We start from the raw sequence: 27,871 nt of genomic DNA on the forward strand, positions 1-27,871 counted from the left end.
ATGTGTAATTGATTTAAGGTATAATAATTACATAAATTATAAGTAAATCATTCAAAATTAATATTATTATAAATAAGCATTGTTAAAAGCAAGACGCTTTAGTCTTTAAAACCATTTGCTATGTAATGACCTTTAATTTGGAGCAGAAACAGGGGGAGTGGCTTTACTGCATCAGAGGTGTGTCACTTTTCTCACAGCTGATTGGCCCAATTTCAGTTTGAGATCTCTAATCCAGAATATAACCTGCCCTGGAGCAGTTTAGCCGTAGAGCATAAGTTACTATGGCGATGAACACAGCTAAAAGCCAAACCACTTTAATGGTACCTAAAACCCAGGATTGGCACAAACTAAGCTTAAACAAATCAGGCTAGCCAGCTAAACCAGCTTCATGGTACAGGCCCATGGATTGTGAAACCATAATAATAATAAACAAAAACATAACATAACATAAGAAATAATAATCACAACCAAAAAAAAAAAAAGAAAGAAAGAAAGAAGGGTATGCATGTGTAGGCTACTCAAGTAAAGTTAAGTTACTCAAGTTAAAGATGAGGAGTTTAATTGTTTTTAAATGTCCATAGTTCTTGTTGTTTTGCGGTTTGAGAGTCCTAAAGTTTCAAAATAAACCTTCATGTCAGCCTTAAAATGGGAGATATTGTGAATTCTTTCAGACCATTTACATTTGTGTATGTAGAACTTACCAAGTAATATTATACGATTTAATATAAAAGCACGACTCTTTTCTAGGCTATATCTTTTTTTGTCATAATAAAAAATAGCATCTTTTTTATTTGTGTTAATTTTGGTTCCACTTAACATATTAAATAAATATTCTACATCAACCCAAAATAATTGAACATACATACAATCAAAAAAAAAAGGTGCAACATAGTTTCAGGGTATTTTACAAAATAGCCTACACAACATTGAGATTTTATATCTTTTTAAAAACGGTTTTTTAAATGTATATATACAGTATATCTAATTTTCATTATTTATTTATTTATTTTGTCAGAGGGTTGATCATAGATCATAGACTGTAAAAAAATAAAAAAAAATAAAAAAAATTATCGGCTCTTAAATGTCTCTTTACCTTTAAGAGAGAATAATACTTCCGGGTTAGAGAGCGGAGTGGACAAGTCCAAAACATTTGTGAGTAACTTGCTGCGATGGAGCCACAATCTTTCAAGTGATGCTGTAGTGACTTAATTACTATTTATGAATCAGGTTTGACTTTTTCGACCTTACATTTTAACGTATGTGTTCAGCCGCACGCGCAAACATAAACATTCCTCGGCAAACTGACTGCGTTAAGATTTAGTGGGGTGCTACTTTGTTTTTATGTGATTCGGGCAGTATTAATGTGACCTGTGCAGTAAATGTCATTGAGCTGTAAAACAGCCATGTGTTTCTTAAGCTACAGACTGTGATTGCACGCACACTTGACCTTACTGCAGGCCAGGTTCAATATAAGACGACTTACCTAGAGATTGACATCTGAATTAACCCATTAATGCAAAGACAATCATTTAAGATGCATTTATTTTAATGCATACAGCCTAAGTATGTTCATTGATATTTAAAATGTTTTTTTTTTTTTTTTTTCGAAACTGTTGCTTGGGTCATTCAAACTGCTTTAAAATAAATGTAGAGATAATTGTTTGAATAATATAAAATGTTTAGTCTTAACATTTCAACGAAACGCATTCAGGATATTCATGTTCTTTGATTTCAAAGGCAAATATAGTTATACAATATAGCATTGTTCATATTTGATTTTTAATTGGTCAGAGCCTTTGCATGTAAAAAAATATGCAGTGCAGTAGTAATCAAATCATGAAATGGTCCTAGACGTGTAAGGTACCCAAATTATATTGTTTATTATACCAATACCTTCAAGGTTTGGCCTCCAAATAATTTTAAATGTCTGTCTCATGTCTTTTATTGAAAACCTATTCCTAAATTATACCTGTTTTTGTAACATAACATGTAACTAGGATAATGTGTAAATGTGCTGTAGGAATGCTTGAGATAAGCTGAAAATAACAGATCCTCTTAAGAATCACTATTGGTAGTACTTGCTTGTATTATTAAAAAAATATTCTTTTAACTGCATAACTGTTCTGTTAATTATGTTTTAATGTAGTATTCACAGTTGTTAGTTTTACAGCAGCGGTTCCTTTTTGAATGAAAAGAAAAGATTTAATAAATGAGGTATTGTTTTTGTCAGGATGGCCTCCTTCGGCTGGAAACGTAAGGTGGGGGAGAGAGTTTCCAAGGCGACTGTGCAGCAGTTTCAGCAGGAGTCAGAGCAGGTGGATGATGACGATGATATGAAGAAGGAGGGAGTTGATTGGCTGCACGTGATCAAACGGCGACGAGAGGTGCTGCTGGAGGATTGTGCTGCTAAGAGCAAGAGACTAAAGGATGAAGGAACGCTGTTCGCCGAGCAGGGCAGGTAGACGTTTTTCTTTGTGTGCTTGTTAAATCCAAATGATTAATTCCAGCAGCCTTGTGTTTTTAAAGTCAGCATGAAGTGAAAGTTGTGATGGTCTTTTCATTTCTTTGTGATTTATATCTGATCAAATCAGCTTCAAAAACAAGGAATAATGAAGGGCAGGACTTGATTTTGTCCATAGTGAATTGAGTGGATGGCTGAATCATTCTGGTTTGCTGTGATCTCATGTGACTGCAATATTGCAGGGTTTCCAGTGTGTGCCAGAAGAGTGAGGTTTAGGCAACATGCACAGCTTTTACTGGCCTACATCTGTACATTGTGGTTTATGGGGACTCTCCATAGGCTCCAGGATAAAAAATAATGGCTTTTATACTGTACAAACCATATATTCTATCCCCTTACGCTAACTATACCTATCACAGAAAACTTTTTGCATTTTTGTGGATTTTCAAAAAACATATTTTAATATGTTTTTAAGCTGTTTAGTTTATGAGGACACTGGAATGTCATTGTACACATTTGTGTCCTCATAAACCACATATGTACACACAGTGTTATGATATTAATATCATATTTTTTTTTTTTGATATTTAGACGGGGAGCTATCAGTACCACTACATATTGCGTATCTTTATCTACTGTTTAAATTAAACATTTGATACAATGCACTTGTTTTGTACATTGTACTTGTATTTACAAAAACACCTGTATGTAATTACATCTGTAATTTCTGTAATGACATCTATAATAACCAAACCTGCTCCTAACCGTACCTGAATCTCACCGCAATAGTAGCAAAAGTACATTGTAGCTAAGATTTTTCTTTACATAAGTACATAGTAGTTTAGGACACCTAATATAAAGTGTCACCAATCTGCTTGACTGGATAGGTCTCATAGAAGACCGTGAAAAACTCTTGTCTCATCTTACCGTACCTGATTCTGTCTGTTTTTTCCCCCACACTCTGGAGGCAAGTGCCAGACAAAACCCTTCCAGGAAAACAAACTGACAGCTGTTTCGCCTTTACGGTTATTCATCTGTTAGTTGTTATTTAAGCAGGTCAGTGCATTAGCCAGCTACATGACAAAGCTGTTATTGTCAATGATAAAAACAGAGTTCTTGAAGTCATCAGCCAATAATATAAAGGGTTGATTTTATGTTTTGGGGCAGAGAGAAATTTTTCACCACAGCCAGTTTTATTTTATTTTTCTCATTCCTTGTAGATGCACTTTTTCCGAAACCGTCAGTTTTAACCTGAACAGCATAGAACTTATCTCCCTCTCCCTCTTTCTCATATAGCTATGTTCACACAGCAGTAGAATATGAGTCCTGTATTTGACACAGTTTAGTTATTTATGGGGGTGACAAATGCATTCTATCACCGACTCACACCTGTCAGGACTCGTAACCACATTCTCTGCGAACCCTTTCTGTGCAAACTGGGACAAGTGATGTGACGTGTAGCCAAGTATGCTGTCCCATACTCCGATTTTGTGCTCTGCATTTCACCCATCTAAGTGCACACACACAGCAGTGAGTATTGAACATGCATCGTGAACACACACCCAGAGCAGTGGGCAGCCATTTTTACGGTGGTGCCCAGTGAACGGTACGCTCTGAAGAACTGCTCTGCACTGTGCACAAACCTGTGTGTGGCGTGTTTTAATTTTTGTTTCGCTAACTTAGAGATTCAGATTAAGGCTTTGTCTTCCATATAAGTCTGCAGTGTGACTTTGCATGCTTCGTTATCAGTTATGTTAACAGTACCACATTCATCCACCAGATGGGGCTGTGGGTTCGCTATGGAATTGCTGAATGGATGTCATTTTTTTGTACTGGTTCAAGGAATAGTTCACTTAAATGTGTTGTCTCAAACAAAACTATCTATCATATGGCTTCAGAAGACTGGAAGCATAGTGCAGAAGTTGTATGGAGTATGATATTTTTTAGGGTGCCATTTTTGGCATTTTGGAGCTTGACAGCCCAGAGCCGCATTCAAATTAATGTGCATTTTTCAGTTAAATGTATGGGTTTACTGAACTTTTGAGATCTTTTACTTGCAGCCACCTATTTACATAATTCATCCCGATTCAAAACATAGACTGAGCTAAGATTAGCAAGGATTAAGGCGTTTAATATGTATAATTTATATATCTGATGTAGAAAAAATATACATCTGTGTACTTTTATTGACATGCTTTCTGTCAATGACTTTGGATATCATTTATGGAGCCTAACACAAGATGAAGAGGCCTAGACAGGAGTTCCGTGCGGTTTGTAGACGCTGAACATTTTAGCACTCAAATGGGACTTTCAGTTTTAGCATGTCTGTGAAAAGCTCAACCGACGGTCATGAAGCAAGACTAAACTGAAAAGTTATACACTCAATATTCCACACTTTGCTTCCGTTGTTTATTTTCTTAGATAGTAAGTAATTATGTCATTGTTTAGTATGCACTCTCTGTTCCCGGAGGCAGAATTTCTTATATAAATCAGTGTAGCAGGTGTGTCCATATAAACATTAGGATGGTCCTAATCTCTTTGAGCAGAGTGAGTGTTACGAATGCCGAGACCAGGAGGAAAAAAAAGGCTTCTTTCTCAAGTTTCTCATCCTTTTACCACTAACCAGGAACAATAAGTCATTATAGGCCACTTGTTGTCTCAGCGTCCAAAGAAAGACTATAAACGTCATAGCCAGCAAGCGCTTGGAAAGGATAAAAGAAAAGATTAAATTTACTGGAAGATGGTTTAGAGACATGGATTAAAATCAAGCTGCCGTTATTGCGGCCTTACCCTGTAAAGCATTAACAAGTCCATGAGAGGTCAGGGTAAAGGGTCACTCTTCAATTTTACAGCCTTTTAACTCCTCTTTTTTCTCCATAACTCAGTCCTTGTTTGGATTCCTTTAAAGATTGTGTATTCTGAAATGTTTTTTGATTGCATGATTAAGCAGCGTTTTTAAGTGTGCTTTATTCCGCTGCCACTCATGATGTGGTTACTATAGCACTATGCCAATATTTGCTGCACCTGTCTTTCATAGTGTTTTCCAGAAATGTGATGTCTCTGAGGTGTAGATAGCAGCTGGTCTTTGGTGGGACGGTAAATTTATTTATTGCCAAATCAAGTCGAGTAAATGACAGGGCCACAGGTTTTAGTGTTTATGTATAATGAATTACCCCTGTGGCTCTCATTTGCCGCTACAAACTGTCTAAAGGACAGTTTGTTTCTGTAGTGTTCTTTGGCTGATGAGTTGTTGTTTTGCATTTGATCAAGACGATCTTAGAGTTTGGCTCATTGTGTTGACTTAACACAGCAGGTCACTGTGCAGTATAGTGCTTTGAGTGCTTTAAAAAAAATAATTATAGATAACTATGGTGATGTTGCTGATGAAAATGAACACGGTTCAACCCTGCTGGGTTTTGTACCAAAAACTCGGAACAGTACAATTTAAATTATTTTTTTGCTTTTTGTTAAGTGGCCCATTTAACTGCAAAGGGCAAAAATAGCACCACGTTACCAGAAGGACTTAAATAGAAAAGATCTAGGCTCATCAGACCTTTGTACAGTCATCTGTACACCTTGTCTGGCTATCACCAGACCAAGCTCAATCAAAGATTGAACATTGGTATGCAGAGTCTCTGTATTATCTACTGTACAAGAGGCGTGATCAACGAGCATACTTCATATGACTCTGAATGAAATGTCTGTACGCAATTGGATAGTCCTTCAACCAATCAGACCACCAAAGGCGTGATCAGCGGGTATTGATCCATCGCTTCCCTTTCCGCCATTGTGTTAAACCCACCAATAACGCATCAGGTGGATAAGCCAGTCTGTGATTGGTTCCCGCAAATTTGTATCAGAAGTAGAATAAATTAATGTACAGGTTTCCAGTCTGAGCTGCAGGGTGAAACCAGTCTACCTTAAACCATCATTCTATGAGAATATATTAATCTAGACCCTTATAGATTAGAATGTACAGTATTTGGATGTACTAGAAATCTGTAACACATTTACTATTAAGGGTCCATAAAATACACGCGTTCAATACAATGTATTATTGGCTGGTTTTGTGCTTCAGGGTCACATATTTTGTCTTTTAGAAGACATTTTTTTATCCAAATGATCATCCACGCATGCAAATATTTTGTAAAAGCCAACAATATTTGCAGTAGAGTAGTATAGTTGCTACAGCAGGCAGGTAACTTGAAGTGACTCATTCACACTCTTACAAAATACTTGCTTTTTAATTTAAAATCACCTTTAACTTTCATGACCTTGTTAGCCTTTGGTTGGGGTCAGTGATGATATCCCCTTCAACAATGATCCTCCTGGCTAATGCTTTACACCAGTAAGTGAAAACCCAGCAGGGCCCTGAAGAGGCGTGTTGCCCTTGGTGACTCTTATAATCAAGTTTTTGGGAGAATAAATGGATTGTGATGAGGAAATTACATGGAGCTGGAGGACAGTGGGTACAGGTCAGCAGCACAAGGCACTGACTATAAGCCTGCATTTTAAAAACTCACATTGCTCCTTTTTGTTTTTACAACTTTTTGCTGGTGCATGTATTCTTATCCAAGCAACAATGTAGAAGATGCTGATTAATTAAATATATATATTTAATATTAATATATGTATATTAAATATATAGATGTATATTTATTTCAAACATATAACAAGTGAATTCTAAAGCTACATGCCATGGGATACATTGGCTTTTCTCAGCAATTTGCCTATTTTGTCATTTAATCCTGAGATCAATTAGTTATCCCAGTATTGATATGACTTTGTTTCTTTTACTTAAGTACTTAACTTGTCTTTCTTATAAACTTCCACTCAGTTAAAGATCAATCCTTGCATCATAGTTACTAAATATAATGATGCATAGAACTGCAGTTTTACGATAACTTGTTTATGCAACACTTAAACCCTTTTAATATGTGAAAATAATTTGGTAGATCTGACTTTTTGCCACAGTTGTGACATTTTTGTTAATATAAGTTTGTAATTTTGTCTTTAACTCTAAATACATTAAACAAAACATTCAGTTTAGGAGAGTTGCCTTTTTTGACCAGTGTGTGATTGAGCACAATTTTTTTTTAAAGGGCACGTGAACATATCTTTGTCTCGTTGATGTTCAGTTAGTTGTTTCCAATGAAAAAAGTGACAGGTCAGATGGTTTGTGTCTCCTGTCACTTATGTTGACACATGTTGGAGCTTTTCCGCTATTAGTGGGGCTATTTCCTGGATGACATTCATTTCGAGTTAAACTTTCCTGCAGTACTCCATTAAGTGGGATAAAATGAGACCATTTGTAAATTTCCATTGCAGAAATTAACTATAAGTGTTTATACATCTGTAATTTAAGCTTCTTAAGTGCTAAAACAAAAACAAAAGCAGTTGACCTATTACCTAGTCTGCATATTCTTAATGCTGGACTGAACTTTAAAGGGATAGTTCACCCAAAAATGAAAATTAGCCCATGATTTACCCTCAAGTCTAGGTGTATATGACATTCTTCTTTCAGACAAATAAAGGTGGAGTTATCTTTAAAAAAGTCCTGGCTAATCCAAGCTTTATAATGGCAGTGATTGTTGTTCTGTTTTGGAAGTTAAATGCATTATAAAAATGCATCTGTCCATCCTATAACGTGCTTCATGACCATCGGTTGAGCTTTTCACAGACATGCTAAAACTGTATTCAGTTTATGGAAAAAGTGTTGAAAACTTTCAACACTTTTCCACAGAAGGCGATCGGCTGGAACTGTACTTTAAAAAGTTTTAAATATGGATATTTTTGTTACACAAACACATTTTGTGTTTACACGTTATCACACGTTATATGACGGACAGATGCATTTTTGTGGACTTCAAAAATAAGTCCCTGATAAAGCTTGGATTAGCCAGGACTTTTTTTAAAGCAGCACTAGGTAACTTTTCAACCTTCATAATATATTGTCAAGACTCTTGTGATGATACATCGACTTACAATAGGTTGAATGACACGTCTGCCATATACCTGATGGGGTCTGTATCGTTTTTAATCGTACTTTTAAACTTTGAGTTTCGGGTAGTAACCAGAGAAAAAAAAGAACTACAAAATTCGACTGCTTTACGGCATATACGTCACTTCCACCAACACCCCCACTTCCTTACATTCGGACGTGCGAGCCCAACTTTGTTCGTCGGATAATATAGTCATGTCCGAAGCAGCACAGACAAATAAGAAAGAAAAGGTTTTGTTGGAGGAAAGCAATAAGAGTAAACGAAAAAGTGATGGGATTAAAGGCAGGACGAGGATCAACATGTGACCAGCGTTTGCTCGTCGGCGTGAGCTGAAGGAGGCGTGCCCAACCGATGCTGTCATGCTTGTTACGGTGAGCTACCACTCAAACATTGAATTGAAGTATCATATAGATTCTGTAAAACGGTAACCAATAGACTACTATAATGACGCTGGCTTGTAAACGTGAGCATCGTGATTATTTGGTGTTTGAAAAAAAATAAAACCCATGAAATTATATTCATATGACATGCTGAAACATGCCACTGACTGTACCTGGGATGAAGACATTTCACACGCAACACCAGAAGAACACCTGCATGTGAACTCCTCCTGCAGTGTTCAGGGGAACTGTTAGTGCTGCACCAACCCGCTGGGACGCTTTTATGAAGTTATTTGGCCCGCCCCGCACCACCTATTTTTACAACCCGCCGCGCACCCGCGACCATTAAATAGACATACGGGGTCCGCGGGTTATGAGACGACCCGCGCATTACTAGTTCAGGGCTATCAGGGTTATCATGTCAACAAATGCACACACGATGACATCCCCTGTTGTAGGATGACAGAGCTTACGACAGTAGTTGAGGACATTATTTTTTCCCAACTGTAGGGGGACCCCAAGAGCAAAATTTGCCAAGTGCTGCTTTAATATAACTCCACCTTTATTCATCTGAAAGAAGAATATCATATACACCTAGACTTGAGGGTGAGTAAATCATGAGCTAATTTTCATTTTTGGATGAACTAGCCCTTTAATGTCCATGTCTTGCTAAAAAAAAATGTGTTCTTTGTTTTTGATTAGCATAATCGGTTATATTAAGACTTAATGCTAGAATGTTATTAAATTTTTGTCTTTTATTTTACTTGCCTTTTTAGATTAAAAACGGATTATCTTGGCAGGGGGTTCATGAAATATTGACAGCTTAGCTGGGAAAGTATAAGACGCAGCTACAAAGTGATGGACAAATAGTACTTTGACATTGTATTGTCATAGTGTCCGGTACTTTAAGGATGACCGTAATGGTTAATAACATCTCTCAGCTTCGTGTGACTCAAGGCTCAACATATATGTTGGCTATAAAGACAATATACCAGCACATTGTGGTGTGAAATTAGGGATGTGCAGTGCACCATGTTGACAAATTTCCTCATAAGATTTAAATGGAAATTTTGTAAACCCTAGAAGACAAAAAAAGAATAACGGTATTTTTCTCTCTCTGTAAGCTACTTTGAATCTATCAGTTAAATCCCATAATGAATGCTAAAATATGTTTTTGTTATAATATGAATTTGAAGTAGCATTTACTTCTAAATGTATTCATTTACATTTTACGTCTATTGCTACTGTTCTAAGTGTCATTTTAACAAAAATATCTTTGCACCTTTCTGTGTAATACTTCATAGTGCAATTCATAAATGATTTTAATAGTTATGCCAAGGGTAAACCAAACATACAGTTATGATGTTGCTGATAATAATTGCATCTCTGATAATCTTATGATTAGATTTATTTGGAAATATTTTTTAACTTTTTGCACAGTGCCATCCGAGAAACCAGATCTGTCTCGCATACAAAGGAAAAGCTATAGACTTGTATATATATATATATATATATATATATATATATATATATATGCTCTCATGCCCCTTGCTTGGGTCCAGCCGTTCATATGCTTTTAGTTCACTGTTGTGTTTGTGAGTCTGTGTACCTTCTTCCTTTTTCATATTGTCTCCGTTCTCAGCCACTCCGTTCTCACTTCTCAGCCTTCAAATGGCCAAAGATCTTAGCATGGAGTGTTATTTATAACCTCAGTCATTTTTACAGACCTGACAGTGTTCTTACATCCTTTTTCATGAGGTGTCATTTCTCACAATACCACACCCAAACACACTTTCACACTAACGCATACAGCAGCACATGGTTTTGCAAACATCTGCCACAATCTTACTTTTCCACTAATAACACAATAAAATAGTGATGGAGCAAATTTGTTGTTTAAATCTACTTTAGCTCTCTGACCTTTCTGTCCATTATATTGTTGAGGTGTTCCAACATATGATACTTTTAAAGTTAATATTAAATAAAGGGAGTTCTATTTATAGTATCAGCATGACGTTTTGTTACTTTGGTGTGAAAAGGTGACAGGGACATACGCCTCTCCTCATACCTACGCCCTCTTTTGCAGGTACTGTAACACTATGTACTTTTTGCCTTTCCGTACAGGCTTATGACGTGTTTCACAATCACGTACTTGAAAAACATCCTGTAATTTAAAAGTTTTTTTTCTCTTTACCTGAGGATGATTTGAATTCTTTCAGAGGAAGCCCTTATCTCATCATTTACCACAGGTCTTTGAAAAGTGCCCTGCACTATTTGCATGATAAACACAGACATGGCACAGCTTAAAGAAGCTAGACTGTTTTATGGACTCTCAGAAAAACAGCATGTTGTATTTGCACAGCCGATGTTTAACACTAGTTAAGTTTCCCATTGTGTAAATACAGGATCTGCTTCTGTGAAGAGGAGGTGACTGCCTGAGCTAGGGAATTGTGGGAAGCTGCAAGGTCTTTAATTTAATGTAGTGATGAGGTCTGACCCTCATTTGAGCATTTTCAACAAGTGACATTATGTGAAATTTGAACTTCACATTTCAACCTTTGTGACGTATGTGCACTAATTGCTTTGTTTTTCTTAGAAGGCTGCATTTTCTGACAGAAAACATTCAGGCACACAATGTACCTGCTGTAAGTTTATTCTTTAAAACAATTGATTTATTCAAACTGAAATAATAAATCACATTTCAGATTTTCAACACACACACACACACACACACACACACACACACACACACACACACACACACACACACACACACACACACACACACACACACAAACACACACTTGTATATTTTTGTCAGTTTGCTTTTATTGCAATGAAAAAAAAACAAGAGAAGACATGCAGTTACATGTATGAAACTTGTCGACAAATATCCTGTTTTTACCCCATACATACCTCAAAGAGGGCATGTTGCTCAGTCAGCAAGAATTGTGTGAAGGTGTGTGTTTTGTCAAAATTAAAGGTCTTTTCAGTTTTTTTATGTATTATATATTTTGCATTTTGAACCAATCTCTTATGTTTCAGCCTAGAATCATGTGTTTGCCTTGCCTTTATAGCCAATATTGACAATGTTGGGGAAAGTTAAGTTTTAAAAGTATTACGACATTATTGAGTTACTCCCTAAAAAATAACTAATTGTGTTACTTAAAAGTCCATTAAAAAAATTAATTAAAAGAAATGCATTGCATTTTCTCACTTGGGCTGGGCTTGCTTCTGTGTTTTATAATAACAAAAATTACATTTCTGGCAATTGTAAAGGCACTTTCACATCAAAAGTTAAATGAAAAAGCCTGAAATGCTAATTCACACCTGTACAGTAGATGGCGCAGCTCAAACAAACCTTTGAGAAAACTCAACACTCTTACTGAATAAAAAAATGAAACCAATGTGATGTGTAGCTTAAGTCATTTTTGGTTATTAGTATGGCTGAAATAGATCATCGAAGGTCAGCAGCAAAGAGTTTTAATAAAGCAAGATTAAATACATAAAGTATATTTAACATATTTACAGTATGTTTACAGACTGGTACAAATTTTGGTTTTGTTCTATACAGCTAATTTTGCTATTCACCCCTTCATGACAAGTGAGGGGGGTGAATTTTTGTATAACTCATTCGTTTACATTATATAAAGCCTTAAAGTTCTGCATAATTAAGGGCGTGGTCACTTAGTGACGGGAGGATAGCCGCTTGTCTGTTAGTCGTCACGTCACCTCAGTTCTAGCCATGTCCTGCCTTTTGCCCATTTTCAGTTACCTTTGAGTGACGCGCTGCCAAGATGGCAACGGCCAGCTCGACCCTACTTTATGCTTCAGAACTTTGGAAGGCCAACAGAGCCAAAATGTATATAACATATAATATGTAGTTGTAACCTACTTATGCTCTGAAAAGACGTTGTTCAAAATGTTTTTCTGTTGTTTCTGTTTTAGCAAGATTTCCACACCAGTAGGTGGTGCTGTTGCTCCATGGTCCATTATGTTTAATTATGTGTAAACACATCTTTCACCGACAACACGCGTAATTATGTGTTAAACCATAACCATGTTAAACCATAAATGAGTTGTTTTGGGACTAAACTCTCCAGGGCAGTGCCCCTCCAGACCCGGATATGAGGATCTTGCTATCTTCTGCACTTACTCCCGATTTATTTCAACATGAGGACAGTAGACGTGTCAGTAAATAATAATAATATATTAAAAAAATACTTTCATTACTTATTTGAAAAAGTAATTTGGATATTTGGTTGTAAATTTAAAAGAAGTGTGTTACTTGAAAAAAAGTAATCTTATCGAGTAACTTGCGTTTACTTGTAATGCGTTACATCCAACACTGAAGATTGAATTACTCCTCTGCATAATGCTTGTTTTGTTTTGTCATCACTATTTTTTTTCTTTTTACTAAAATTGACTCCCTTTTTGACTCTAATTAGCTACTAAAATGTACAGTTTTTTTTCTAATACTTGCCAGTTACTAGACTACATGAAAGATGTACAGTACTTGCGTCATCTATTTTATAGGCCATTTAGCCTAACACACATTTGTTGTGCTGAAATTGATGAAATTGATGTCATTAATCACTTACCCTAATGTCGTTCCACACCCGTAAGAATACCTCCGTTCATCTTCAGAACACAGTTTAAGATTATTATATTTAGTCAGATAGCGTATCTAAGTGTATGCACACTTTACTGTCCATGTCCAGAAAGGGAATAAAAACATCATCAAAGTAGTCCAAATGTGACATCAGGTAGTTAGTCAGAATCTCTTGAAGCTTCATAAATACATTTTGGTCCAAAAATAACAAAAAACGACACCTTTATTTAGCATTGTCTTCTCTTCTGCGTTTGTTTTCAAACCTCAAATAAAAATTCTAACGGATTCGGATCGCCAGTGTCACGTGATTTCAGCTGTTTGGCAGTTTGACACGCGATCCGAATCATGAATCAATAAGCTGATTAATGACAGTTTGAATCTTTATTTGAGGTTTGAAAACAAACGCGGAAGAGAAGACAATGCTAAATAAAGTCGTAGTTTTTGTTATTTTTGGACCAAAATGTATTTTTGATGCTTCAAGAGATTCTAACTAACCAACTGATTTTTTTTTATTATTTTTTTTATTTAACCTTTATTTTACCAGGAAAGTCCCATTGAGTTACAATAACTCTTCTCCCAGGGAGTCCTGGCCAAGGCTAGCGGCCAAAAGTTTCCAGAAAAAAATAAAATGTCACATATGGACTACTTTAATGATGTTTTTATTCCCTTTCTGGACATGGACAGTATAGTGTGCATACACTTGCATACGCTCTGTGAATAAATATAAAATATCTTAAACTGTCTTCTGAAGATGAACGGAGGTCATACTGGTGTGGAATGAGAATGACATTAGGGTGAGTCATTAATGTCATCAATTTAATTTTTGGGTGAACTAACTCTTTCACTTGCATTTTTTTCATACCGTTTGTGTTTGGTCTTGCATAATAATTTAAATTCCATTTGTCATATGAATCCACCTTGATAAAAACAAGTTTTACATGCTTGAGGTTAAGGCTGAAGACAGTTTGTTGCCATTGTTAAAATGATGAAGCAACCTGCTTGTAGAAATAAGATTTATCAAGATAAAGGTCAACAGTAGATGTGTTAGCGTTCTGGTATGTGTATTTAAATATATTGCAGTTGTGTGTTTGATACTTTTAATGATAATTGACTGGAGCACTTTCTTTGTGTTTGCTCTAGGAACTGGGAGGCATTGAAGAGGTGGGATGACGCGCTTCAGCTTACACCAGATGATGCAGTTCTGTATGAGATGAAGTCACAGGTAAAAGCCAAAAGCAGTTTTTTTATACACACTACAAAATTGATGGTAAGTCTGTAATAGTGGAATATACCGCAGATGTAGAGATGCACAGCTGTTACGCTGACACACGCTTTTCCTCACTTCTCTCTTTCTCTCTGGCTGTTATTTTCATTTCCTCCTCCCCATGTTTCACTCACCAAATACACTCCCTATCTGTGGCTTTATTACAGAACATTTTGACATCTAGGTTTTTTTTTTCTATATTCTCCCTTCTCTTCTCTCACAGTTAGGAACTGCACAAACAAACTGTATCTTACAGGGAGAACACTTTGGACAATACTGTACCTCTCCTTCACTCTGGATGGAACTCTGCGCAATTTTAAACATCAGTCATGACAATACAGCCCACCTCAGCATAAATAAATGATGCCATTTAGCAGATGCTTTTTTGTCTTAATGTAGGGAAAGCCCCAATGGGTTTAAGAGTCTTGCTCAAGAGCAACACATTTATTACAGTTTGTCATTAACTCACCAGTTTATGAGTCACATTTTCTGGGATCTGGGATCCTTTATGTTATTAGTCTAGATAACATATTTGTGAAGAAATATGTTGAACACAATGAAATGTTAAAAACAAGCAATATTGAAGTAGTGCTTCTCACTCGTTCGCTGCTTTTCTTTTATTATCCTGTCTGTCTGACTAATGACTAATTAGTCATGAATAATCTTTTATTTATAATTGTCTACAAAGTCATTTTACTCATTTAAATGTTTAGATCAAAGACTTTTAAGATTGTAAGAAATGATGCAAATTTCCAAAAATGAAAATAAAATGTCTAAATGTGTGGCAGTTGTGCAATATAATTGTATTATTGATATTTACTTATTCACTGAATGGTCGTTAAAGTAATTCCATAAAAATGCCATGGGAGTTTGCTTCAGCAGATAATAGGCTGTTTCTGAAAAAGTTCAATTTTATAGATCAACAATATGTTAGCAACTTGTAATGAATAGTAAACCTGTTTTACAAGGATGAATGACAGCATTAAGACCATTTAATGTGCTGGGAAAAGAAAAAAGCAGTTTGACGACCCTCCAGGCTGCTCCTTCAGTGTTAACAAGCTGGAGCAACGTCTTTATCCAGTGACTTTGTTGATAAGCGCCTACTTTTGCACAATTCACATGGTATATGCACAACACCTAATAATTACTGTTAAACTTACAGAATAGACAGTATTATTGTTAAGATGGCAGAGTAGACAATTCAGTGGCCCATTAGTTTCTGGCTATGATAAGCCAAAGATGCCTTATTTTTTCTTGTTTTTTTATGTTATGATTTGCCTTTTTAGCTCCTCCTCCATTGTGTAGCTCATTCACTCATCTTACCTTTAATATCCTGTCTTTTGCACTTTCATCTCTCCATTATCCACTCCCATGATCTCATCTCAGCTTTAGCTCTGACAGTCTAGATGAGAGTCTGCTGACAGGACGATACAGGATCTTGGATCTGGCACAGACAAGAGACTTTTTTTGTTTAGCATTTTCATCACTTTGACAACTGAATGGAACTAAAAAGGGTATTGATAGATTTTAATGTTCTGTAATCGTAATATTTTTTTTTAAATTCTCTTCTTAACTTATTTTCTATCAGAATAAAAATAGCCGAATAACCCTAAATGTAGATGTTTGCATACTTGCTTAGTCACACACACGCATGCACACACGTTGTTCAATGTCTTTGTGGGGACTCTCCATAGATGTAATGGGTTTTATACTGTAAACTGTATATTCTATCCCGTTACACTAACTCTACACCTAAACCTATCCATCAACAAATAAAATAAAAAAACTTTTGAAAGTCTCATTCTGTATGATTTATAAGCTTGTTTCCTCATGGGGACACAAGTCAGTGTGCTTTCCCCACGGGGATAGAAAAACACACACACGCACACGTTTAGAAATGCATATACGCATGTCCATTGACTCAGCTGAGGTGAGTACTTCATAAACACAAACACACTTTTTTACTGATTAATATCACTAACATAGGACAGATGGCATCCAGCAGCCGTCATCGCATCTAGTCACTTGGTCTATTCAGTCTGCTTGTGCTTGTGTTTTTTTCTTTTTCATCCTTTCAGAGTCCCTTTTTCCATATATGTCTCCCTCTATTATGGCTCACTTTTTGTCAAACTCCCATTTCATCGCTCTTCATCTTATCTTTGGCGTTAGTGTCTTGACTTTGATGTCTCTGTAACCCTGTCTTTTGCAGTGTTGTTTTTAATGGCACGGATGTGTGTGAGAAATGACAGGTTGACAGTGAGGCGCACCTTGACTTCCTGATTAAATTTCCTATCAAAGCAATAACGGTCGGTCGCAAGTTCTCATCTGGTGCTGTCATTCAGAGTCTCGTAATGCGGGTGTAAACTCCAGAAACTGGATAAACCTAAATAAAATGGTCTATGCGAAACTCTGAATGTAACAATGATAGAACAGGTTTTACAATACAAATGTGTCTCTATTATTAAAAAAGCGATAAAAAGTTATTTAAACATTTCTTTCCATTATAAATACTATCGAATATATAGTGTGTCAATTTTGCTAAAGCATATTATATTTAATAATAAATAATATAGTTAAAAAAATGTCACTGTATACAAAAGCGTTCCTTGTTGGTCATCGATGGCAGAGAAGCTTCGCTACAGTCAATTGGTGCATTGAAGTCATGTCAGAATGATTTAATTTATGAGTTGAGTGCATATGAACGACAGCGTAAAGTCATAATTACCAGAAGAAAACTCCGGACTTTCTTTTTAAATTGTTATTGATCATAACACATTGTGAATATTGACGTTTACATTTTTGTTTGCCACTAAACACCTAATGTGCATTCTTTTTCTTTTCTTTATTGATTTACAGCTCCTGCTCTAAAAGCTTCCTGTGAATATGAAAATGTCCAGTCAGTCCATTTTATTCTGAACAAAATCACTTGAACGCACATCATGTCATTATTACTTCCAAACTCGTAAGTGGGAATTTCCCAGAAGCACTTGAGTGAAGCATAGGTCAGGGGTTTCTTTCAGTACTGGTCGCATGGCTGTCCTTATTTTCCCTTTCTGGTAAACCAAAGTAGTGACCTTTTACTGGGTGTTCTCATGATCATGTACGAGAAGTCACCTGAAAAGAATGAGATGGTAATGACTGAGTGTGTGTCTCTGATCAGAAATCTGATCGCATTGGAGCAGCTGGTTGGCTCTGTTCTTTCCCTGATCGATTTACAAGCAATGTTTGAAATCAAGCTGAAGTTTATTTTCAATTTGTCCTCTCTTTTTCTCCCACCGTGTTCCGTGCATCTGCTTATCACACACCTGTTAAATGTGATGCTTGTGTGAATCTTAACATTTTTCAGCCTGCCTGCAAATTCAGAACCAAAACTGCTGGAAACTAAGGTTATTTACAGCCCAGTTGTGTCCTTGCGTTACCCTGGCAACACCCTGCATTGTATAAAGCTGGTATTTACTTTGATTATTGGTCTGACCTGAATTTAAAGGCTTTAAGTAAATAAAACTTCATAATGGAAACATCTGTGATGCAAGAACATCCCCATGTTGCCACATAGTGCAGTGTTTGCTTACTTATTGTCATTTATATAGTCTCTCTTTTGACCCAAGTGGATGTTTTGCAATGTGATAACACTTTATTGATATTTAAAATCAAATGTTAAATTACATCAGCTTGCTAACCGTGAGTAGATATGAATTTAGCTGCTTAATCTTGACATTAATTTGTAGGCCAAACTTAAACTCTAATTCAGTTGTGTTATCTCAGATATTCTCTAATGTTCTTTTTATTCAGTCGGTTTGGATATCTGACTAAAATTAGGCCATCTTTTGAGTTTGCTGTGTTCAGAACTACTTGAAAGTCTAGTAGTGTGTGATCCTCAGTCGTTTGGTTTATGACGACCAGGTTTTTATGTTCAACCATTTACAAAGTCGGCAACTGTAGGATGCCTGGTGTTTTAAAATTTGTTCAGATTTATACATTCGTGCTGAGAATATTTCAAGAGGTGAGTCTGTCAACTTGTAACCTTTAAATGTGTATTCCTTAGGTGTTGATCACCCTTCAAGAGGTGTTCCTGGCTGTGCAGTCTGCAGAGATGGCCACCAAACTCCGCCCCCTCTGGTGGGAGGCGTGGCAAACTCTTGGCCGAGCCCAACTAAGTCTTGGCGAAGTGGATCTAGTAAGTAGATTTTACATACTACATCATTGTTAGTCATAGTTATCTAGCTAGTCCCATTTAAGCTACAAGTATACAGTTAAATCAGTCCTGACAGGTCTTAACATTCATAGAACCACCACAAAATGTTCATTTCATAATGTTGTTTTTCTCTTTTTTAAGAGAACCCACTAAGAAATCATCATGTTCATGTTTAAATGCAGTACTTAGTCAACGGGTTCAATGTCATTTTTAGATAAGATGAGCAGAGGTCTGTTCATTGATTACATTTGGACTTTTTAAAATAGTGAACAGTGTATAATAAATATCTTGCATAAAAAATATCAACACCAAATGTTTTAACTTGTAATTTTCTTAGTTATTGGGAAAATTACTGTGCAAAATAAACTTAGAAAAAGAATCGCTAATATTGATAGACAGAAACATCACTATATTACCATATACACTATTTACAACACATATATATGTAACATGAATTCACTTAAAAACTCAAGTTGTTATACTATTTTTTAGGCCTATTCAATGTTTATAAGGATTTCAGTTGTAGTGTAATATTGAATAGCTATAATTGCTCATTTCATCCCCAGAAATTGACAAAAAATGTGTTGTTTAGTAGCCCTATTTAGCCTGTATGAACAGCCGACCTAGCGGGAATCAATTTATTAGGTGATGAACTGTTTCCACACAAGCAGTTTATTCAGCATACAGAGGCATCTCTTCCATTGTAAACAGAACAACCTCGAGTCCTGTTATGGTATCAGTCTCTTTGTCGCACGTCCTGATTTTGTTGAGTTAGATGCGTTCCTGGGTCAACATATTTTGTTGATCCTGGAACAAAATTCCTGTCCGAAAATGTAATCCTAACCATATCCCTTCCCCTAAACATAATCCAACCAATATGTTTGCTCTGAAATCAGAGGTTAATGATCAGTAAATAACACTGATGTAGAAACACCTAGCCCTTGTAAGCCTGAACTTGACATACACTGACATAAACTTCAAATGTGCTCAAATATCCTCAAATATGTCTGCTTGATTAGAATGTTGTTCCAGAATCAACAAGGATTGTTGACCCAGGAACTTGTTGCGCTTGATGAAATCGGGTTCTGCTGAAATCCTTTGTCAGTCAATATGAGGTGAATGAGTCCTTCTGTCACTTATCCATCACACAGATCAAGTGTCATTGTGATGAAGTGTGTAGTTCAGTACATCCAAGCCCAGGAGCATGGAAGATTACTTGAAGAGGAACACTGCCACACCTTACATGCCCCGACCTGTGTGAGATTGTGTGCATTAGACACACATGCTTAATGAAAGAAAACCTGGCAGATCCAGCAGGTCTTTGGCTAGTAACCGTGCGTGCGTGCGTACGTACTTGTGTGTGTGTGTGTGTGTGTGTGTGTGTGTGTTGTAATTTAAACACTTGTCGCACACACTGTTGGCTAGAGTTTTAATAAATACTTTACTATTTTGGGCTGAGCATGCCATGTCAAGTAATTCACAAAAGAGAAAAATAACCTGAGGATGGAGGAGGACTCGAGTGAAATGTTAAGACTAATGTTTACGTTCTGTGAAGGTTTTTTTTTTGTAAAAGCGTTTTCGTTTCTTAGAACTGCTGCTATGATAGTTGACTCTTAGTTAAGCCCTGCCTAAAATCTTACTGACATATTATTAGATGATGTATTGCTTTTATTATTTTACTTGAGCACATCTGCCCTGTGTGTTTGGATGGCTTATATGGAAAACTTTGTTGCAATACTACTATCAGGTTAATGCGTTGTTTAAACGTTTGAATCTGTGATAACTTGTAATCACTTTTAAATGAGGCCTGTGCCTATTCATTTCACTGTGATTATCATTTATCTTGATTCTAATTTATATTATCCACTGTTTTTAATCACGTTATTGCATACAAGAAGGAGAAAACGGCTCTTATAACTGTTTTACAGTGTTCAAATGATTTTAGCCAACATAAGATTAATATCTAATCAGTATTACAACATTTTACTGAAAATCATGCTGTTCTTGGAAATCTACAGTTCTTTCCAATGGAAAGATCTGTAAAGTTAGAGTGAGAAATTAAGAGGTTGGAGATGGAGTATCAGTTGTTTTCTTTCCTGTAGCAAAAGTATATCTTTTTTAATACATTTTAGTACAAAATGTGTAGCAAAGTTTTTCTTAGAAATTACTGTTATTTTATTTTCTGTACACTCTTTTACAGGAGGGGTGCAAGCTGTTTTTTTAATTGCAGTGAAATGGAAAGAGTGACAGATCAGTTTTTCCATATTGTGAAACATATTATTGAAAAGAAACAAATGTACTTTGAGGCGGATCTGAATGAGATCTTGTGGTCAGTGTGCAGCCAATTTTTCAGAGGGAACGGGGGTTTCAGGGATCTAAATGATTAAAGAAATCCGAAGTACATGACCAGAGAGGAAGTCTGTTGTTTCTCCGGAAGATCGTTATGACATTTGATTAAAAATTATGTGGTAAAGAATAATAAATAAAAAATAGCTATAAGCATGGATGAATCATTTACAATAATATTATTAACATGCATTAAGAAAATAAATTGGATTCATTTCTGTATCATGTTGATGTTCATGTTATTGTTATAACCTAGGGATGAACGATACCTTACAATGCAATATTCAGTATGAATACAATATTGCTTTAAGTGTGTAGAACCAATTTAAATTATATTTTTACAAATATTTTAAAACAGAAAATAATATATATGTTTAACATTCCTCCTGGGGAAAGAAAGCCCCACTGCAACTTCTAAAGTAAACAGCAGTGTTTTAACATTACATAAAGAGTAATGTCACAAATCTGGCAATGTCATATTAACATCAATGTAAACAAAACAAACCCTTTAAATACCAACAACTCTTTGCTCAGCTTGGTAATGTCTAGTTATATCAACATGGAAACAGCGCGTCCAGATAAAAAAACAAACACCTGAAACTAGAGGTGGATGATCACTTATTTTAATTTATCTTACAATTACAATTACGTATACAGAAACTGATTAATCTAATGAAAAACTAAAACTGCAAACATGAATTAAATATACACTGATTTATATAAAAGCTACTAAGTTTATTCAGTCTAGAAGAGCAGTGAGTGATATTCTCTTAATCTTTTGTTGTTTGACTGACAGTTTTACTTATTAGGCTGCTGTCACTTTAAGACCACTTTAATGCACGGATTAAATTGAGATGTATCTGATTTCTTTCCCAAATGTATATGTTCACTGAAGACATAGCCCACTGTCGCAAATCGCATTGTGTCTGAGAGGCATCTTGTGCGCACACTTTGAGTCCCGCAATGAGTTGTTTTTTGCAGGTTGCTGCGCTTAAAGTCCTCATGAAATCAAAATCGATCTTACTTACTCTTATTTAATCGATCAAACATTACAGGTCTTAGGGTGAACTATTGATCCGTGCAAGTTAATACATAGAAAAAAATTGTTTGCGGTGGTAATCTTTAATCAAAATCTGAAAAGTAACTTCCGGTCTGGAAACGACGTTCCTTCACAGATGTCAGTTTGACGGTTTGGGTTTGAATAACCTTAACCACTCCACTCCGACTGTTCGTCTGTAAGAGATGGAGAGGAGGAGCGCTGAGGTAAAACTCTTGTCTGGCTATCACCAGAACAAGCTCAATTTAAGATTGAACATTGGTCTGGGGAGTCTGCTCTGTATTTTCTACTGCACAAGAGGCGTGATCAACAAGCATTATTTGAATAACTCTATACACAATTGGATAGCCCTTCAGACCACAATCAGACCACAAGAGGCGTGATCAATGGGCAACGACCCACCGTTTCTCATCGTGTTAAACTCGCCCATAGCGTGCCAGGTAGATAAGCCAGTCTGTGATTGGTTCCCGCAAAAGTGTAACAGAAGCAGTAGAAGTGAATGTACAGGTTTCCAAACTGAGCTGCCAGGTCAAAATCAAATTGCCGGCAGATCAGGCTGGGTTTACCCCCAATCTAGTCAAACCCTGCCATTTGTTCAATATTCTGTTTCACTTGGAAATGCATCACAGCACAGAAGAAAACTCAGTTGCATCTTCCAGTTCGCTAGGACTTTGACATCAAGCATGTCACCTGTATATATCAGTATCCTACCCAGTCTATTCTCTGCTATTTGTGTCAAGCTAAAACTTAAAAGTAGCCTATTAAAATCATTAATATTGCATACCGTTGCGATATGTATACAGCAATAATTTCGATATATTGTGCAGCCTTATAACCACATAAAAATGTTGAGTAACTTTTATGCACACACACGCAAACATTTTGTAGGAATCAGCACTATTCAGTTTGATGTGTTAGTCACTCCTAATGGTAAGGCAAGATTAAATGAATCTGTGCCATGACTTCATCACAACTGTTGAAATCATCTCTGTTAAATCAATCAGGACCCTGGAGGAGAAAAGGTCTCCCAAAGCCATCAGATGGCTTTATTCCTCATTAAAGGTTTTCTTTTTGACAAGGGCTGGATTCTTGGCTCCGGCTCACACTGGCTCTGATATTCTTTCTCTTTCAGGCTGATACGCGATCTAGTGATTTTGTTGAAAGAGTCGATCGCTCCTTTGTAGATTGTTGAGTCAATAGGGCAATTATGAAGGTAAAACGCCCCACTAAATCCTATTTATGAATTCATTATTTGCTCAGGGAATAAAGCAAGAGCAAATGTCGTTCTTTCTCTCTCTTTTATCCCCTCATCCCCTGGGTAACATGAACAGGGTGACTGATTCACAGCAGGAACTAGGATTTCGACCTCAATCAGAAGAAAATGAGCATGTGTTATTGCAGTTCCCCATAGACTGAGCGACCTCTTTAACACTCTTTCAGCTGTAATGCTGTTTGCAAATAAAAAGCCATTTTCATAACATAAATATGTAGCTTTATTTGACAGTTGATTTTAATTGTGGATACTGGATTTTGAGTGTGGAATTCATCTGTGACACATCTCCCTGGATATCTGACACATGCAGTAGTTCAGTGTGTGTAATGAAGAATGCGATGTTGCATTCATAATAATGTGTTTTGCAGCTGCTGTTCTTTGTATGCCGGCATGGACGATGTGATCTGTTACGCTTCTTATCAATCCATACTTAGTTTTATTGTGCTGAAACCACATGCCTGTTTCTTTTTAACTGCTGATTTTTGAAGTGGGTGTTTGAAGTTGTTTCAGTACATTTTCATTTGTTCCAGAAGGCTGCAGAGGTTTATTTTATCTTGAGAACTAGTGAGAACTCATGAATGCTTCTGTTTTGGTGTGGAATAAACATCTGCTCGTGCTCATTTTGGAGTGCTTATTGAAGTGCAGTGGATTTAGTATTCAGTGTGTCACTGCTTTTTGTCATATCAAGCATTTAATAATAGCCTGGATGCCAGCCGAACTTAGCCCAGCCACAACATTTTTAGGTCGGGCGGTTCGGTCTGGCCTCGATCCATAGAGGAGTAATTATCTCCAAAAACAGTAATTGTTCGGACCAATCAAATCATCAGGGCGGGCTTTAGATGATGACGGACAGAAGATAAACAGTAACGTAATCATGCACGTCATCAAAGGGGCTTGGATTATATCCAAGAGAGCATCCTAAGAACAGAGAGCTTGTTTATGTATGCATAAACAGAGAGCTTGTTTATGTATGCATTCACTTTCACAATTTCTCTCAAAAATGATGATCATGTTTTATTTGTTTACAACACCGGCTAAGATCGTTTATTCCAGCGCACGTGCAGACAGGGTTGCCAAGTTTTTACAACAAAACCCGGCAACTACTAGCCCTAAACAATAGCCTCTCGGGGGGGTTCTCCGGGGAAAAAAAGGGGTTGGGGGGGGGGGGGGGTTGTTATTTTGGCAAGGTTGCCTGCTAAAATTCACACTCATGGGTCTATATGTCACATAATAGTCGCTTCAACCCGCGGACATAGAAAACAACCCACAGAAAAAAACGCGGACTTGGCAACACAGTGCAGTTGAGCTCTGTTGACATTTGACAATGCGTCGCTACGTTGCTCTGATTGGCTGTAGATCTATCCAATTGAGGTCTTTCCTGGTTCCGTTGAAACACGCCTCATAATCACAGCCCAATGGAGCAGTTTCAGTTTCAGACAATATAGAATTGAGTATGACCACGTCAGGCTAATTTTATAATTTAATCAAATAAAAACATAAAATAATTTATAACACTTTTTTGTTTTTTGCTATGTGACCCAAACTTTGGTATAATATTCCCACATTTACCTGCTGCAACATTTAAAGTCGTTTTGAAATCTAAAGTTTATTATTTTGAAATGTTTTATATTTTTAATAAAACCATTTTCGTATACTTTATTACCCATATCTACAGTGACTTGCAAAATTATCCATACCCACTGACCTTTTTGACACATTACAACCACAAATAAAAATGTATTTTATAGGGATTTTTTTTATAAACCAACACAAAGTGGCACATCATTGTGAAGTGGAAGGAAAACGATAAATGGTGTCAAAATATTACACATAAATATCTTAAGTGTGGTGTGTATTTGTATTCAGAGCCCTTTACTCTGAGACCCCTAACTAAAATCCAGTGGAACTAATTGCCTTCAGAAGTCACCTTTAGCAAAAAGAGTTCACCTGTCTGTAATTTAATCTCAGTATAAATACAGCTGTTCTGTAAAGCCCTCAGAGGTTTGTTAGAGAACATTAGTGAACAAACAGCATCATGAAGACCAAAGAACATACCAGACCGGTCAGGGATAACGTTGTGGACAAGCAGAGTTAGGTTATAAATCAATATAAATATAAATATAAAGCCTTGAACATCTCACGGAGTACTGCACAATCCATCATCCGAAAATGGAAAGAGTATGGCACAACTGCAAACCTACCAAGGCATGGCCGTCCACCTAAACTGACAGGCCGGGCAAGGAGAGCATTAATCAGAGAAGCAGTCAAGAGGGCCATGGTAACTCTGGAGGAGCTGCAGAGCTCTACATCTCAGGTGGAGAATCTGTCCATAAGACAACTATTAGTCATGCACTCCACAAATCTGGCCTTTATGGGGGAGTGGCAAGGAGAAAGCCATTGTTGAAAGAAAGCCATAAGAAGTCCTGTTTGCAGTTTGTGGCCAGCAATATGGGGGACTTTGCATAGGATTTGCGTCAGAAGTGGCGTTCGGATGAAACATAGGACATGCATATGCACAGAAATATTCCGATTTATAAAACCGTGCGCACACACATCCTATGCAGCTTTCCCTTAATAAATCACAATCAATTCTAAATGTAGCGCAGCTTTTGCGGCTTCATGTCACACCCAAAATTGCCCATAAATAGTCTGTGAAACGGCCATAAGTTAACCAGAGCTGACCCCTCTTGAGGAGAATTTCTCATTTTCTCAATGTTTGAGACCTACGTCATACATTATTTTATCAAAAATAAAACAAACTAAAGGCATGAACATGAATACCATGATTCCGTAACTGAGGAAGACATGTTTACTATGAAAACATCTTTCCCCAGTGGACAATTAATATATCTATCCGTCTGTTTGTCTGTGTACAGATAGATAATGTACAGGGTGGAATCAAATTGCCATTTTACTGTATTTTTGATCAAATAAATGCAACCTTGGTGAGACTCATTACCAAACAGTTGAAGGTACTGAATGTCTGTATCTGTGCATTTTGCATTTAGTTTCTCCTTTGCTTATGTTTTATGTTCCTTGTGTGTTCCAGGCTGTACGGTCCTTCCAAGTGGCAGTGCACCTGCATCCGTCTGAGCGCCTCCTCTGGGAGGAAGACCTGGGCTGGGCTTTACAGCTCCGGGAGAAGCAACAAGCCGTCCGTGAAAGGATAACACGGGAAGAAGAAGCCCGAAGGCTCCTTGTTGAAGCTCCAGAGCTAAAGAGCGATTATGATTTTGAAAGCGATGAAGTGATTGAGGCTTGCACAGCCATGGCTGATAGACAGAAAAAATATGAGGACTTAAAGAAAACGGCGGTTGTTGTGGACACATGTGGGGTGACCAAAGAGATGGTTGTCGAGGATGACGACAAACCCACTTCATCCTCACAAAGTGTTTTAGTCAAAGCACGAGGACTCTGAGGAAAATGGGGGCTGTTTTTGTGTCTCCTTATCTGTGTATATTGTTTAGATTTATTATGTATGTGCTGTTGATTTGATAATCCAGGGTTCTGATAGGCTTCATCATAGTGTTTAGCACAGTAACTGTCCCCAGTGAATTTGTAAAATGAGCACCAGATTAGAAGAATCTGAAATGCTTCTGGATCATTTTCACCCAAACAGGAGCATAAATTCCTTTCTTTTACTGAAGCTTTCTGTGGTTATTTCATTGCCTTTAACTTCTCAAAATAGCAGAGCAGTCCCATTTAATCTACACACTTGATTAGGAATATCATTCATAGTTGGCTTTGTTTCAGTCCCGTTTTATGTGAGCCCTTAACTTGAGAACCCTTTTCTTGGAGTGCCGTTTTAGCTGTTTGTGTGTGTGTGTGTGTGTGTCATGTTTTTCCCACTCAAGTCCACGCACATCACACACATTTTCTCCATTACCTATTTACTGAATATTGGTGTTTAGTTACTTAGAAATGAAGTAGCAGTAATGTAGTGATTGGTTAAACCCTGAGCTAAATGTCATGCAGAAGAGGAGTGAGGTCATGCAAGTGATAAGATCTGTTGACCGTCATCCTAGAGTGGTAGTAGATAACAACCCATTAGTTGAGGTGGTGAAACGAATTACACTTAAAACGTAATCCCTTCCTGAGTGCGTTTTGCATTCCAATGCCCTGCTTTCTCATTGTTTTTCTATGTAAATGTGCTGACAGACATGTTTGACTGTTCAGCTTTAACTCAGACATGACTTGGCATTCTGAAAATGCAGCACTCCAGTTAAATGAGGTTCAGCTTTTAAAAATACACCTCTAGACCTTGCAGAGGTTTTCATTTTG

General features: G+C 36.8%; 1 protein-coding gene across 2 annotated transcripts; it reads left to right on the forward strand.

Annotated features, from left to right (window-relative positions):
* Positions 1-1,083: 1,083 nt before the first annotated feature.
* Positions 1,084-27,231, forward strand: ttc33 (tetratricopeptide repeat domain 33). 2 transcript variants are annotated; one of them, XM_067438599.1, is made up of 5 exons: positions 1,084-1,152; positions 2,231-2,458; positions 14,596-14,677; positions 18,765-18,896; positions 26,640-27,231. In XM_067438599.1, exons 2-5 carry the CDS (start codon positions 2,232-2,234, stop codon positions 27,006-27,008), a joined length of 810 nt encoding a protein of 269 aa, XP_067294700.1. In that variant the 5' UTR covers positions 1,084-1,152; position 2,231; the 3' UTR covers positions 27,009-27,231. The 2 variants fall into 2 exon arrangements, with proteins under 2 accessions (XP_067294700.1, XP_067294699.1); XM_067438598.1 differs by having other exon boundaries at positions 1,125-1,227.
* Positions 27,232-27,871: the final 640 nt, after the last annotated feature.

Source organism: Pseudorasbora parva, chromosome 3, assembly GCF_024679245.1.
Source record: "Pseudorasbora parva isolate DD20220531a chromosome 3, ASM2467924v1, whole genome shotgun sequence".
NCBI lineage: Eukaryota > Metazoa > Chordata > Actinopteri > Cypriniformes > Gobionidae > Pseudorasbora > Pseudorasbora parva.

Bases quoted from the DNA above. Each gene is read 5' to 3' on its own strand.
- ttc33 (XM_067438599.1), top strand. From the start codon at position 2,232: ATGGCCTCCTTCGGCTGGAAACGTAAGGTGGGGGAGAGAGTTTCCAAG. The intron at 14,678-18,764 runs GTAAAAGCCAAA...TGTATTCCTTAG, and splicing joins TGTATGAGATGAAGTCACAG to GTGTTGATCACCCTTCAAGA. The intron at 18,897-26,639 runs GTAAGTAGATTT...TGTGTGTTCCAG, and splicing joins GTCTTGGCGAAGTGGATCTA to GCTGTACGGTCCTTCCAAGT.